This window comes from Nilaparvata lugens, chromosome 14 (genome assembly GCF_014356525.2).
Source record: "Nilaparvata lugens isolate BPH chromosome 14, ASM1435652v1, whole genome shotgun sequence".
Lineage (NCBI taxonomy): Eukaryota > Metazoa > Arthropoda > Insecta > Hemiptera > Delphacidae > Nilaparvata > Nilaparvata lugens.
The window spans coordinates 16,283,678-16,299,734 of record NC_052517.1 but is presented as its reverse complement, the minus strand read 5'-3'; the positions used below and the strand labels follow the sequence as shown (position 1 = coordinate 16,299,734).

At 34.3% G+C, this 16,057-nt stretch overlaps 1 protein-coding gene across 1 annotated transcript in view; it reads left to right on the top strand.

The window, feature by feature from the left end:
* LOC111055288 (rap guanine nucleotide exchange factor 4) overlaps positions 1-16,057 on the top strand; it is a 384,485-nt gene that overhangs the window by 212,127 nt on the left and 156,301 nt on the right. The window contains exon 5 of the mRNA XM_039440978.1: positions 13,526-13,672. Within this exon, the coding sequence (XP_039296912.1) occupies positions 13,526-13,672 (147 nt within the window). The remainder of the gene's footprint in view (positions 1-13,525; positions 13,673-16,057) is intronic.

Below are 16,057 nucleotides of genomic sequence, written 5' to 3'. Positions count from 1 at the left end.
TAGCAGTATCATCTGCAAATGTATAAACACAAATGATGAAATTTTTTTGGATCAGCTGTTTTAGCGCACTTGAAATTTAGACGATCTGGATGTCAACAATGTTTGTTATCGGAAGTTGAGGTTAGAAGTCCTATCCTACTCTGGAATTCGAATTTGAATAGTTTATAATATATCTTATTTGTATTTCATTCATCCAAATAAATTAATAGTATCTTATTGCAGAATACTTTATTCAATTCTAGAAGCATAAACTGATTCCGTTTCATAAACTATTTTGTAAAAATGTTCACATCAAATCAGAATCAGCTGACTTCAAGGTTATTTTACAACCCTGGGGCCGTAAAAATTTTACCGGCCTGGTCAGAAATCATTTTCGGCCTCCATATGACGCACGAAAACCAGCTTATTACATCCAAGTGGAGCGAAAACTTATAAACATTTAAACATAAAGAGCCAAACCGTCGACTTGAATCTTAGACCACACTTCGCTCGGTCAATTATGTTCAGTCTATTTCCAAATCTTATTCATGTCTAGTCTTATTCTAGACGTATATTATTCGTCTCCCTTTATTATACTCTAGAAATGGTCATGGAACACTTTTTATGAATGAAACATATTTGATTTCTGAATATTAAACACTTAACACTTGGAGACCTCCAAGTTATAATGGAAGTATTTGATTAACATTGGTGTGCTGCTCCTATCCTTGTTCATCATTCGACAAAGATTATTCTATCCTTTCCTATCTCCGCAATGTTGTCAGATCGTTTTTTAAATATGTAGAAATATGATTATATTTATAAACGATAGACTAAATATTTTATTCTAATTGTGGGCATTCATCATTCAATCATTAAAAATAAATATATTCCTCGACGAGTGAAATATAATTGATTTTTTGAACCAAGGATGAATAGTTAACATCAGATATACCAGTATCAGTTTAACTCTATAGAAGGCAGTGGCAAGGGAGAGAATCGACAACGCTGTTCCCCCATCTCCCTACACTGCCATTATAATGTTGACCTCACTATGGATTCCGTTTTCCGCTAACACTTTTTGATGACTTTGTGCCGGTTGCACAAAAGCCGGTTAAATTTTAATCCTGGTCCACGAGAACCAATCAGAGAAGCCGTCTTTTTACTTTTCTTGCCCTATAACCATAGGTAAGGAAAGTATTGCTTCCCGAAAAAAAATCAAGGTACCCCAATTTCTAAATTTCTATACGTTTCAAGGTCCCCTGAGTCCAAAAAAGTGGTTTTGTGTCTGTGTACACGATATCTCATCTCCCAATTAACGGAATGACTAGAAATTTGGAACTTAAGGTCCTTCCTCTGGCCTATAAGGATCCGGTACGAACAATTTCGATCAAATACAATTCAAGATGGCGGCTAAAATGGCAAAAATGTTGTCAAAAACAGGGTTTTTGCGATTTTCTCGATAATGGCTTCAACAATTTTGATCAAATTTATACCTAAAATAGTCACTGATCAGCTATATCATCTGTCACAAGTCCCATATCTGTAAAAATTTCAGGAGCTCCGCCTCATCTATGCAAAGTTCGATTTTAGATTCCTAATTATCGGGCTTCAGATACAATTTAATCAAAAAATTCAAGTGGAAAAGATTGAGCCTGAAAATGACTACAATTAATGTTTCGTAACATGTTCACCTAAAATTGAAAATAAGCTCGAAATTCGAGAAAATGTGATTATCCAATTGCAAACTGTTGGCAACTGTTGATTCTATTTAATGATTCACTATGAAGAGATAGCAGACCTCGTATGTCTCCAGCGTTATTGTCCTGTCACCAGCAGGCCCAGATCTCTGTTTATAAGTAAACTTGAGATGCGCGAGAACAGCGGCAGGTGATAAATTTTCATAACGGCAAGGAAAGTTGTGTGAGTGCGCCACACCAGATTTTTGTAATTGTCTTTACTGATTGGTTCACGTGAAATTAATCACGATTGGAATTTAACCAGCTTTTGTGCAACCGGGCCTAGAACTTTTAAACAAATAATCTTGTGGTATTGCTATAGTGAGGTCCACGTTATAATGGCAGTGTTTGATTAGCAATGGTATTGCTATCCTTGTCTATCATTCAACACAGCGATAGCGCTATCTCTTTCTCGCTTTGCACTGTTGCCAGATCGTCTTCTAACAATGTAGAATTGATAATTAATTAACAAAATATTCTATTTTAATATTTGATCAAGTTATCAAATATTAATCATTTATTGACAAAGTATTTCATCTGAATCATGAAAATTCATAATTGAATTATTGAAAAATATAATTTCATGGTTAATAGAATATAATTGATCATTTAAAACCAGAATCAACAGTTAATATTACATGAATTGATTTTGATTTTGATTTTTATTTGATGAATAAACCTGTATCAGCTACCGTCTATAGAAGGCATTGACAAGACGGAGAATCGGCAAAGTTGTTCTTCTATCTTTCTCCACTGCCATTATAATATGGACCTCACTATAGCAATATTAGCTATTTTACACGGACTATGTAATGAGAAGCAATTAGCAATACGGTACTATTTTGACCTACTTTGAAAATAATATTTGATAATATTGTTCATGTACTCTTCAATGACACTCTTATCAAGTAAACACTACTTCTTCTTCTTCTTCTTCTTCTTCTTCTTCTTCTTCTTCTTCTTTCTCTTCTTCTTCTTCTTCTTCTTCTTCTTCTTCTTCTTCTTCTTCTTCTTCTTCTTCTTCTTCTTCTTCTTCTCTTCTTCTTCTTCGTCTTCTTCTTCTTCTTCTCTTCTTCTTCTTCTTCTTCTTCTTCTTCTTCTTCTTCTTCTTTTTCTTCTTCTTCTTCTTCTTCTTCTCTTCTTCTTCTTCTTTCTCTTCTTCTTCTTCTTCTTCTTCTTCTTCTTATTTCTCTCCACCTGTTCCTCCTTCCATTCCTCATTATCATCCGTCTCTACACTCACTTCTCCTCTTCCCCTTTCCACTTCTTCTTCTTCTTCTCCTTCTTCTTCTTCTTCTTCTCCTTCTTCTTCTTCTTCTTCTTTCTTCTTCTTCTTCTCTTCTTCTTCTTTCTTCTTCTTCTTTCTTCTTCTTCTTCTTCTTCTTCTTCTTCTTCTCCTTCTTCTTCTTCTTCTTCTCCTTCTTCTTCTCCTTCTTCTTCTTCTCTCTTCTTCTTCTTCTCCTTCTTCTTCTTCTTCTCTCTTCTTCTTCTTCTTCTTCTTCTTCTTCTCTTCTTCTTCTTCTCCTTCTTCTTCTTCTTCTTCTTCTTCTTCTCCGCCTTCTTCCTCATTCTTATCACTAAGCGCCATACACATAGCAGGTCTAATGAATAATAATTTCTAGGTAAACTTTGATAAGACATCGTAATTGTTTCTAAACTGTTTTCAGTTTAACTGTGTATCAGTTCATACACCACTAGCATAGTTGCGAAACAACTAGTCCGGAACCTTCCTATTTATAATTTTTGACAATTCATAATCAGTTAAACGTGGTTTTTTCCAAAAATGGCTTGAATCTTTAAGTGTACACTATCCAGTTATATCAATAATCGATTGATAGCTCGATAATATTGGTGATTAGTCAACTGATTGACAGATAATTAGACACTTTGTGGGACATGACTCTCATTTCAGTGATCTTAGTGTGAATGAAGTGGTCGAGAATCGTCAATTGAGTGAACCTGTTAATTTTAATTTGAACAAATAATAATAGTGAATTTTCAAATACTTTGGAGTGATTGGGTAATAGATTTCCTGTGATTCAACAATGACTTCATGTGTTTTTACGATATTTGGTTTTTGACAGAATTTATACCATAATAATAATAATGAAAAATTGGAGGTTAATGCAATAATAATAATATCGTGTGACCTGGCTGGCCCAGGTCTGGTGTCAGAGTTTTCAGGTCGCAACTGATCAATTTCAGGGCCTCTGACATGACCTAACTACTGCTCTTTAGGCAGCCGGGACCGACGGCTTTACGTGTCCATCCGAAACACGGGAGTGTCCCGAGATAAATATCTTGCCCGGGCTAGGATTTGAACCCGGGCCTCTGAATCATAAATCCAGCATCTGAAGTTATTGGTTAATGCAATGAAGAGTGGTATGTGTCTGGATCCAAAGAATTGAAGTATATTCGAGGGTGGATTGAGGAATTGAATCAGAATTGAGGAAGGATTGATAAGCCATCTTATAAATTCAGGTACTGTACCTGTTTAATTATAATATGTTCTCAATATACACTTTATTGATCAGGGCCACTCGTATTTACATAGAAATTGATAATAAAGGAACCCTTTCTTCAACTTTATTTTATTTCTCTACAACATATCCGATTTATAATGTCACTTCCAAGTGAGTGATCGAATAAATATTGATATCGGGGCACCGAGCTTTGCTCGTTATTTATTTATTGACTTTTGATAAACCGAACACAATTGGGGAAGTACCAACAGGCACAGTCCAAAACTGTTTTTTCCCGAATTTTGATTAATACACTATAAATAGTTCAGGAAGTAGGTTATTTTTCATACACTTGAATTCAGGTTCAAACATTTGAAAACAAAAAAAAAAATAATTTAGATTATATACAAACCAAATATAATAACAAAATAACACTCCCTAATCACTTGAAATTGTCAAATAATGATCAACTCTGAAAATTATGGTATACTCTAGTTGAGGAGGATTATCATGTCATGTCAACAAATCAGATTATGTTGATCAAATCGATTAAAAATTGTCTAGCAAGATTAAATTTCTCGCTGATTGATTATGATTACACAGCTGGAAATAATTTGTCACTCTCCCACACAGGCACACGCGTCTTCTGTTATTGAGAGATGACGAAATTATCATCTGTTTTCCAAGGATGAATTATCCTTTTTATGTCGTTCAGCGAGTTTTCTCAAGGATGAGACTCAGTGCAATCGAATCTTTATATCATAAACCTAGTATGTTCTAAATTTCGTGAAAATCGTTAGAGCCGTTTTCGAGATCCGTAAAAGAAAAATAACCAGATATAAAAATAGCCAGATATATAAATACAGAAATTGCTTGCTTAATTGACCAAAGCGAAGCTGAGGTCTTAGTTTCGACTCGATCAGCTTTTGTCTTTTTGTTTGTTTGTTTGTACCGCAGTTACAGTCGCAGTTATTGTCCGATTTGGATGAAATTTGGTATTCACGTTCTTTGAAACAAGGCGCAGAAACGTATGTGTAACGATTTTTGATAAGACCTCTGGTTTTTTTGTAATTTAAAAAACCTTAGACTAACCTCAATCCGGAAAAGATGTGTCTTTAAAGATACAGCAATTCATGTTCATACTTTTTCCTACAGTTACGTTGAAAAGTGGCCATTCCTGCACTGATTACAGAACGCAAAGAATCACTTTTCCGCTCTAGTGCGGGAAAAAATTTTTCTGCACTCCAGATTTGCAGCATGACAACGCAAAATATTTAGTAGGTTATATGGAGCACCAGTACAGCAAAATCAAAATTAAGTTGGTAACTGCACTGACTGTGCTGCTATAGTGTTGTGGTGCACGTTATAATAATATTAAGGACACCGAGTTCGAGGACAGCCACCACATGAGTGACAGCCGCCTTCGTTCATTTATTACTAAATTATTCAATTTTATTTACCAATAATAAAATTACACTGAAAAACATTTGATGGATTTCAGGCAATTTTACCCATAATTACTCACTTTTCATATTCAATGGTAACTGTAGGGAAAATACGTGAAATACGTGATACATATGTGAAATATGTGCGCAAAGTACCTCTGCTGCACTCAAGAAACCATTCCAACCTCGCCTACGGCTCATGCGTAAACGTTTCTTTCGGTGCAGCAAACTGTCACTTTGCGCACTAGTTGCACAAATAATTATTTCGCATCTTTTGTTACGAGCACATGGTGACCATGTTGGCTAGACCGTGACTTCCCACACTGTGAGACCCAGGTTCAAATTTCGTTCCTACCAATTTGTTTTGCAGATGATACCAATTGTTTCATCTTATTCTAATAATATATCATTATAAAATAAACTATTATGATCTGAAAGAATTATTAAATTGAATCATCTTATTATAATTATCAATCTGATTTATCAAATTAATTGGATAAATAACTAAAAAAAAATCTTTATTGTATTGGAGTCAAATACTGCAGTCGTAGAGAGAAATTTGTATGTAAAGGTATAAAGGTTAATTATGTTTTCCTTTTTGTGTAGTTGAGAAGTTGATATTGTGGTGATTATTCATATTAAATGAAAAAGACTAAGAAATTGTCAGAAACCACTGATTTATTGATACTTAGAAAGACCGGTTTCGGTGATTACACCATTGTCAATCTCTGATAGAATAATTATTATTTTGATAAAATAAAATAATTATTTTCTTAGTCTATATTATGTGAATTCATCTATAATTATGCTGTATTGTAAGCTATTGTATATAAGTGTATAAGCCAATATATATTGTAATCTACATAAATAAAGTACTCAATCAATCAATCAATCAATAAACTCTGATAAAGACCGAGACCGGTCTTTCTAAGTATCAAAGAGTCTGTTGTTTTCTTGACAATTTCTCAGTCTTTTTCATTTGAAAGGTAAAATTTGTATGTATTTGATATAAAGGAACCTCCTTGATAAGTCCAGTGTCCCTTCAAACAGTGTCTCTAGCACTTTCAATGGAGAAAATAATATATGACAATCATGGATAAATTTTCACAATATTCTGTACTTATTGTACTGGCCCTTCTCATTAGATTGAAAGTTTTATTCATGAGCGAGGTCTACTGTTCGCAGAACTACTAGTATAATAGGATACAGGTATAGATGAGGCGAAAACTGGAGATATTGATGGATATTAATTTCAAATTTCATAGTGATAAATCATTCCTTCTCCACATTTTCCTTCTTTTCCTTACACTTCCTTTTTTCTCATCCTCTTCACACTTACTATCTCTTCTTATAGCATTTCAGTTGAAGTGAGAATTCTTTAGATATAAATAATTTGTGTTGATGTTTTCTCTGACAAGAATTGCACAATACAACTCGTTACGTGATATTAGAGCGTTGTCAGCTTAGTGTTGTATTCAAGCGTATTCCTTATTCAAAATTTTCATTCCAATTTATTCATACCCACTACTTCTTTCTCTTTCTTGTTCTCTCTCTTTTTTGTTCGTTCTTTTTCCCCACCACCAACACCCTCTTAACAAACTTCTTTTCCTTCTCTTCCCATCCTTTTATTTCTTCCGTTTCCTCCTCTTCTACTCTTGAAGAATTATTTTACTCTTCCTCTTCTACTCCTTCCTCTTCTTGTCTTCTCTTCGTCTTCCTTTTGTTACACTTTTTCTTCTCCTCTTTCTATTCATCGTCTTTTCCCCCTTCTTTGCTTCTTCTCGTTCTTATAAGTCTCTTTATCCATCCTCTTTTTTCGTTATGTCACCTTCTTATCCATTTTCTTCTTCTTCTTCTTCCTTATTGTTCCTACTCTTCTATTCTACTCTAAGTGAGCGAATCGATCCTCTCTGACCATCTTACTTTTTTCTCTCTCACACTATCTTCCTTTCCCTTCTTCCTCTTCCACTCTTGGAGAACTCCCCAATCTTCCTTTTCTATTTTCCTTCGTTTCTGCACCTCTTCTTTCCCTTCTCATACTTATTGTCCTTCTTCTATTCATCATTTTCTTCCCCTTTTCGTTCTCCTTCTCCTCCAACTCAGTCTTCTTATCCATCCTCTTTTTTCTCCATGTCATCCTCCTATCCATTTTTTTATTCTTCTGTTCTTACTCTTCTTCTACTTTTCTCACTCTCCTTCCTCTCATTCTTTTCCATTTTCTGTCTCTCTTCTCCTTCACCTCATCAACCATCTTCTTCATTTTACTTTACTCCATACTCCACTATTTTTTTTCATAATCACTAGCACTAAAACTACTACGTTCTACTTTTTTTATACATCTTCCTGCATTTCTTCATTTTCTTCTTCTTTTCTCCTTTTCCTTCTCCTTCTTCACCTTCTCGTCTTTCACATTGCTCTTTTTCTTCCATCCTATCATCTCTCTCTCTCAAATCTTCCTGCAATTCTTTTCTTCTTCTTCTTCTTCTTCTTCTTCTTCTTCTTCTTCTTCTCCTTCTTCTTCTTCTTTTTCCATCCTCTCCTCTCCCTTTTTCGAATCTCCCTGCAATTCTTCTACTTCTTCTTCTTCATCAACATCATCATCATCATCTTCTTCACAATTCACTTCCATATTCTTTGCTTTTTCTTCTTGTTTCTCTCTTTTTCTTCTCCTCCTCCTGCCACCCCTCGTCTGTTTTGTTGATCCTCTTCTTCTATTCTCTCCTCTCCCTTTTTCAAATCTCCCTACAATTCTTCTTCTACTTCTTTTTTTTCATCATCATCATCTTCTTCTTCCTCATTCATTTCCATATTAATTGTTTTTTCTCCTCTTATTCTTCTTCTCCTCCTCCTGCCCCGCCTCGTCTCTTTTGTTGCTCTTCTTCTCCTATTCTCTCCTCTTCTTTTTTCAAACCTTCCTACAATTCTTCTTCTACTTCTTCTTTTTCATCATCATTATCTTCTTCACCCCTCCAATTCTCCTAAATTATTTGATTCTTAGTTCTTGGTTTCCCATCTTCTTCTCCTTCTTCTTCTTCTTCTTCCCCTCCTCCGGCCACTCTTCGTCTCTTTTGTTGCTCTTCTCCTTCTATTCTCTCCTATTCAATCTCTCATCTTCCCACATTTATTGTATTGTAATTCTGTTCTTAATGATATGCAAGTCACTCTGAATGATAAACTACTACTAATATTCTTCCCAAAGAATGGACATTGATATGTCCAAAGCTCCGCCAATTTATGTAGATGCATAACAATATGATTATTATCTATAGTTGTTATATTACAAATTGCTTTTTCATATCATATACAGTTCAATAGTTATTTTCTTAGTCTATATTATGTAAACTCATCTATAACTTTGCTGTATTGTAAGCTATTGTATATAAGTGTATAAGCCAGTATATATTGTAATCTACATAAATAAAGTACTCAATCAATCAATCAATCAATCAATCAATCAATTCCTTTTTCAAATCTCCCTACAATTCTTCTCCTACTTCTTCTTTTTCATCATCACCATATTCTTCACCCTCCCCACTTCACCTAAATAATTTGATTTTTAGTTCTTGGTTTTCCATCTTCTTCTTCTTCTTCTTCTTCTTCTTCTTCTTCTTCTTCTTCTTCTTCTTCTTCTTCTTCTCTTCTTCTTCTTCTTCTTATTCTTATTCTTCTCCTTTTCCACCTCCTTCTACTTTCCCTTGTTCTTCCGCTTCTCTTCTTCTACTAGACTTGATCTTAGTTAATTGCCTGTTCCCCTCATCCACTCTCTGCCAATACTCAACCGACCTCACTTCTCTCATTCTACTTCGACCGATGAAAGACGAAGGAAATCTTGAAGAAAAATTATTAAGCAGTAACGAAGAAAAGCCGTGCAAAAATAAGCGACTTTTCACTGTGAAAACTGTCTTTTCATTCCACTCTGACATCTGGATATACTCTCATTTGAAATTCGCAAGGAAAAACATCCAACTTATAAAAATGAAACGAATCCTGTTCTGTATTTCTTCGCATTTTTGAATTCTGTCTATCTACTGCTCTCTCTCTCTCTTCTTCTTTTTCTTCTTTATCTCCCCTCCTCCTCCTCCTCCTCATCCTCATCCTCCTCCTCCTACACCTCCTTCTCCTTTACAATATCCTGCTTGAACTAGCTGTAATATTTCTCTTGTTATTTTAATACTGCAGTTCCATTTCGTGGACCGTTAAGTTATTCAAGGGTTGGTGACTCGTGCTGTTAAATACAGCTGTTTTATAAATTTCTCGCTAGGTTTGAAAAATTCTGTCGTCTTGAGAAAAATAAAAAGAAATAGAAAATGGAAGAATAACAGATTCTGTCTCGTCTTTGCACTTGTGAGCAAGAGTGAGAAAGAAAGAGAGAATGCTTGTGTGTGTTAGAGAGAGAGAGGAAGAGAGAAAGAAAGAGAGAGAGGGAAGAGAGATAGAATGAGCCTGTGTTAAAGAGAGCACAATAGGAAGAGAGAGAGATAGAGGTTGAGAAAGGAAGATAGAGGAGAGAGAGAGGGTAATGAGACAGTGAGGGGAAGAAGAAGGAGAGGAAGAAGAAGAAGAAGGAGAAGAAGGAGAAGAAGAAGAAGAAGGAGGAGATGAAGATGGAGGAAGAAGAAGAAGAAGGAGAAACCAAGAAGAAGAAATAAGCAATTAATATAGATGTAGTGGGATGATAATGATGCTGATGAAGTTGAAGAAGAATTGCAAGACGATTTGCAAAAGAGAGGGGTGAGGATAGAAGAAGAACAAGGAGAAGGATGCAGAGGATGAGGAGGAGGAATAGGAGGAGAAGAAGAAGAGGAAGAAGAAGAAGGAGAAGACAAGGAAGAAGACGAAGAAAAAGGAAAAACCAAGAGCAAGAAAAAAGCAAATTAAATAGAAGTAGAGGGGGAAGAAGAAGTAGAAAAAGAATTGCAGATGCATTTCATAGAGGAAGAGGAGAGGATGGAAGAAGAAGAACAAAAAGAAGGATGAGGAGGATGAGGAAAAGGATTAAAAGGTGGGGTAGATGGAGAAGGAGAAGGAGAAACGAAGATTGATTGATTGAGTAAATTATTCATTTCATACCAGGTCTTTAAAATCTTTAAAAACCTACTGCATTCATCAACATAACAATAATTTATACAATAATTGCGAAATAACAAAATATAAAAAAATTGAAAACATTATTCTAAACATACAAAAGGTGTATAATAAGCAAACTAAGTTACAAATAATTTGAAAATTATCCTATTATATTATATTAAGCGAGCAATTTATGTATGTCTGTTTATTCTATTATATTGAGCGAGCAATTTCTGTATGTTTATATCTGATTATTTATATTTATATATGGTTATTCATGTTCAACGGATTTCGGAAACGGCTCTAACGATTTTCACGAAATTTGGAACATAGTAGGTTTATGATATAGAGATTCGATTGCACTAGGTCTCATCCTTGAGAAAACTCGCTGAATGACATTAAAAGGATAATTCATCCCTGGCTGAAACAGCTGTGGATGATAAAAAAGTGAGTGAGCGAGTGAGTATGTGAAAAATTAAAATATCGCATTCCCGAAATTCATTAGATGACATATAGCCAGCTGTGAAATATAGACACGATCATTCTAGAGAATTATGTTCTGTTTATCAATAAATAAAAATCTGGTGTGGCGCACTCAAACAACTTTCCTTGCCGTTATGAAAATTGATCACGTGACGCTAGTGTTCCCGCGCATCTCAAGTCTACTATTCAAAGATCTAAGCCAGCTGGTGACAGGGCAATAACGCTGGAGACACACGAGGTCTGCTATCTCTTCATAGTGAATGATTTAATAGAATCAACAGTTTGCAATTGAAATAATAACATTTTCTCGAATTTCGAGCTTATTTTAAATTTTAGGTGAAAAAGTCAGTGAACATTAATTGTAGAGATTTTCATGCTCAATCTGTTCCACTTGGAATTCTCTGTTTAAACTGTATCTGAAGCTTGATAATTGGGAATCTAAAATAAAACTTTACCTAGATGGGGCGGAGCTCCTGAAATTTTTACAGATATGAGACTTGTGGCAGTTCATAGAGCTTATCAATGACTATTTTGAATTTGATCAAAATCGTTGGAGCCATTTTCGAGATAATCGCGAAAAACCCTGTTTTTGACAACATTTTCGCCATTTTAGCCGCCATCTTGTATTGCATTTGATCGAAATTGTTCGTGTCGGATCCTTTTAGGGGAAGGACCTTAAGTTCCAAATTTCAAGTCATTCCGTTAATTGAGAGATGAGATATCGTGTACACAGACGCACACACACACACACACACACACACACACCACACACACCACACACACCACACACACACACACACACACACACCACACACACACACACACACACACGCAACACACACCACACACACACCACACACACACACACACACACACACACCACACACCACACACACCCACAACACAACACAACACACACACACACACACACACAAACACACCACACACACACACACACACATACAGACCAATACCCAAAAACCATTTTTTGGACTCAGGGGACCTCGAAACGTATAGAAATTTACAAATTGGAGTACCTTAATTTTTTTCGGAAAGCAATACTTTCCTTACCTATGGTAATAGGGCAAGGAAAGTGAAAATTACGAGCGAAGCTCGGTGCCCCGATATTAAAACTGAGGCAAAGAAAGGATAACCTCATCACAATCAATTAATATTAAGATAGTTCATGATGAAGATGGAAGAAAAACAATATTGTAACAGGATAATGAAGAATAATAATAATAATGAAAAAAGTGAAAGAGAATTATGATGAAGGAAGAACAGGTGATAAAGGAAAGTTCAAGAACGATAATTGTATGAGATTGATAAATTCCCATAATCAAACTATTATTGGTCCAATCAATTCAAATAGAATTATAATAACCACACTGTACCCTCCCAAAATGCTGCAATTCAATCCATAAACACTATGTAAAAATTGAAAAAATGGATATAAAGAAAAAACATACAAAATATTGAGAAAAGGATACGTATAGGTGCGTACAGATATACGCGCCGCGAACATGAGCAATTCACTTTTAATCAGCTGATGCCAAGCTTTTTATATCTGTATATTACCGTTTCTGTAAAAATACAGATATAATCAGCTGATTAAAAGTGAATTGCTCATGTTCGCGGCGCGTATATATGATTATATCTGTATTTCTACAGAAACGGTAAGATACAGATATAAAAAGCTTGGCATCAGCTGATTAAAAGTGAATCGCTCATGTTCGCGGCGCGTATATCTGTTCGCACCTTAGGAGAAACATTCTAGCAAATAATGAAAAATTCCAGAAATTCTCATCTCTGGCAAAGTCGTTGCAATTTTATATTGCGAGTTTTCTTGAGGGGCGTCTCATATGAATTATATCAGACAGCAAAAATTAGAGCTAGAAAAATAGAAGGAGAATAATAAGAAGACGATAGATATGAGATAACTTCAATTAAAATACTGTAGCTAGTCTTTAGTCTTTGTAGAGTTCCTTTAACTTACAAGTTTTAAAATTTGCAATATTTTAACAGAGTATTTCCAAGTTATCAGTGATTGTTTAGTGATATATTGTTATTTAATTTGGTTTCCAACCCATCTAAATTCTAAATTCCTAGTTTATATATATTTTTTTTTGAACTTAAAATTGGACAATAATTATAAAGTGATAAATATAACCTATTTTTGGAAAATTTCTATCCAAATTTGGGAAAAGAACAGTTTTGGGCTTTAAGCCTGTTGTTCCTTCCCCAATCATTCATAGTTGAGAATTATATTGTGACTATCAATGTATAAATTAATCTATCCAGCTTGATTTGCTGTTTCAATTTTCTTAAAATATATATTTTTTATTTCTCAGGTTGCAGTAACGTTATGCAGTCTTGGAGTTGGATCGACTTTCGGGGAGACCATTTTGGAAGAACTACCCAGGGAAGCAACTGTTACCACGAGAACCACATGCGAACTGCTCAGGGTCGAGTACCATGATCTACGTATGATATGGGAGGTGGGAATTAACATTTTATTAATATTAATTATTATAATTAATATTAATAATTTAATAATATATAATATTAATTAAATATAAAATATTAATAATTAATTAATTATTATTTAATTATTTTATTATTATTATTCATTTATTTAATAAATAATATTGAATTAAATAAATATAATATTAATATATAATATATAATATTAAAAAGTTAATATTTAATAATTTATTAATTATAATAATAATTAATATTATTATTATTTATATAATATTAATTTTATAGAATTAATTATTTTAGTACGCACTTTGGCATGATAATCGCACCACAAAAATCCAAGTTCATGGCGTTTAACCCTTAGACTACCAAATAGTGTCTATGAAGCTTGTCCCGTCAAATACCAAATAACGAATTCTACCATTGGGATAATATGTCCCAATACAAAAAAAAAACACAATAAAATTAATAAAATTTTGTAAATAGTTTTGCAATTTAAATTTCACATGTTATTATTGACATTATATGAAGTTATTTACTTACTTTCAACTCAAAATGACACTGCAAATCACATTAAAACAGCTTCATTCAGCACAAAACCAGCATCTGACACATGCATACATGAGAGCATATAACCACAATATAACTTCAATTCACAATAATATGGCGATCAGATAGTTCTGAACAGCTGATGTATTTTACAGAATAGACCCTAGACCCTAAGCGGATTCATTGCTGTGTATTTTATATGATCTATTCACCCACTGGGATTCGATGAACTTCTATTGGGACATATTGTCCCAATTGTAGTCTGAGGCTGGTCATTTCTGCTGGGACATATTGCCCCATTGGTATTGGTAAGGGTTAAAGGATAGTGGCCAGTTGGCAGTTAGATCCAAGATAGTGCTTGAGAACCAAATTTTGGAACAAGTTAAATGCTTCAATTACTTGGGATGCCGTATCTCATTTGACAGAGAAGATTATGTAAGTGAGAAATTGATAAAATTCAGTGCTGTGTGTGGTGTAATACGTAGAACAATAGGGAAGAAAACAAGACAAGCCACTCAGATGAGGTTCTACGGCTAATGGCTGTACCAATAATAGCTTAGGGAAGCGAAGCCTGGGTGTCAATTAAGAAAACTGAGTCACGTATCCAAGCAGCTGAAATGAGGTTCCTTCGTCAAAGGTTACACTCGATTGGATTACATAAGAAACGAAGTAATAAGAACCGAACTGGATGTAGAGTTTTTATTGCAAATATTGAAAAAAGTAGAGAAGACTGGTCCAGTCATCTACTTTGTATGCCAGCAAATAGACTCCCAATTCAAGCTTGGCACTACAAACCCGATGGGAGAAGAGGCGTCGGACGACCGATGAAGAAATGGATGCCGGAACAGGCCAACAGAGCCTAATCCTTGAATGACGATGATGATGATGATGATGATTAATTATTTCATAAATATACATATAACATTTAATTGAGATTTACGTTTAATAAAAATTATTCATTAATGCGCATTTGATCAAATGCAACTTTCATTTATTTATTCATAATTTTTACAAAGTAGCACTGATTGGGAGAGAAAAACTAAGGATACTCCTTGTACTATTTCTCTCCCAAATTTAGATAACATTTTAAAAGTCCGAAATAGGGTTATGATTTCACTTTACTAAAATTTAGTCCATTTTCACTAAAAAACAACGAAAACTAAGAATTTTAAACATTGGCGGTTAAGGATAAAATAAAAACCAAAAATATCGCACTCAAATCACCATTAATTGGAACATTTTTGCGTAATTTGACGAAGTTTAAAGCCAGAAAAAAAAACAACTCACTATTCAGAACAGCTGATTATTATTTCCATCTGTAGTCTAGCTGACCGCTATGGCTTTGTATGAAATGCAATGCTGTTATCCAGAGATTGCCAGTTTGGTGTAAGGGTAAGCATTCCTGACCGGAAATTAGGAGGAACTGGGTTCGATTCCTGGGCTGACAAATAATTTTTGTATAGTAGCGCTCATCGAATTTCCATCTACCTGTTTATCCTGTTGTCAATATTTGCAGTTGCAGAAGTCTTCGGAGTGATTTACAGCATTCAATTGGGATATTCGTTTAATAATAATAAAAAAAATATTTTTCTAATCATTTCTCCAGTATTATATTATATATTATTATATTCCAGGCAATAAATAATCAAAAAAATGTGGAGAGAGTTGACCCTGCAGTTCTATTGGGGACACAAACATATTGAAAGTCCCCACCCCTACCTGAAGCTACTATTATTTGGTTTCTGACATAATTATATCTCGAGAAATATAAGTTTTACGGACATGACTATTTTATACAAAATTGGACCTTACATTGTAATTTCCTACAATATTCATCTGAAAGTAACTTTTCC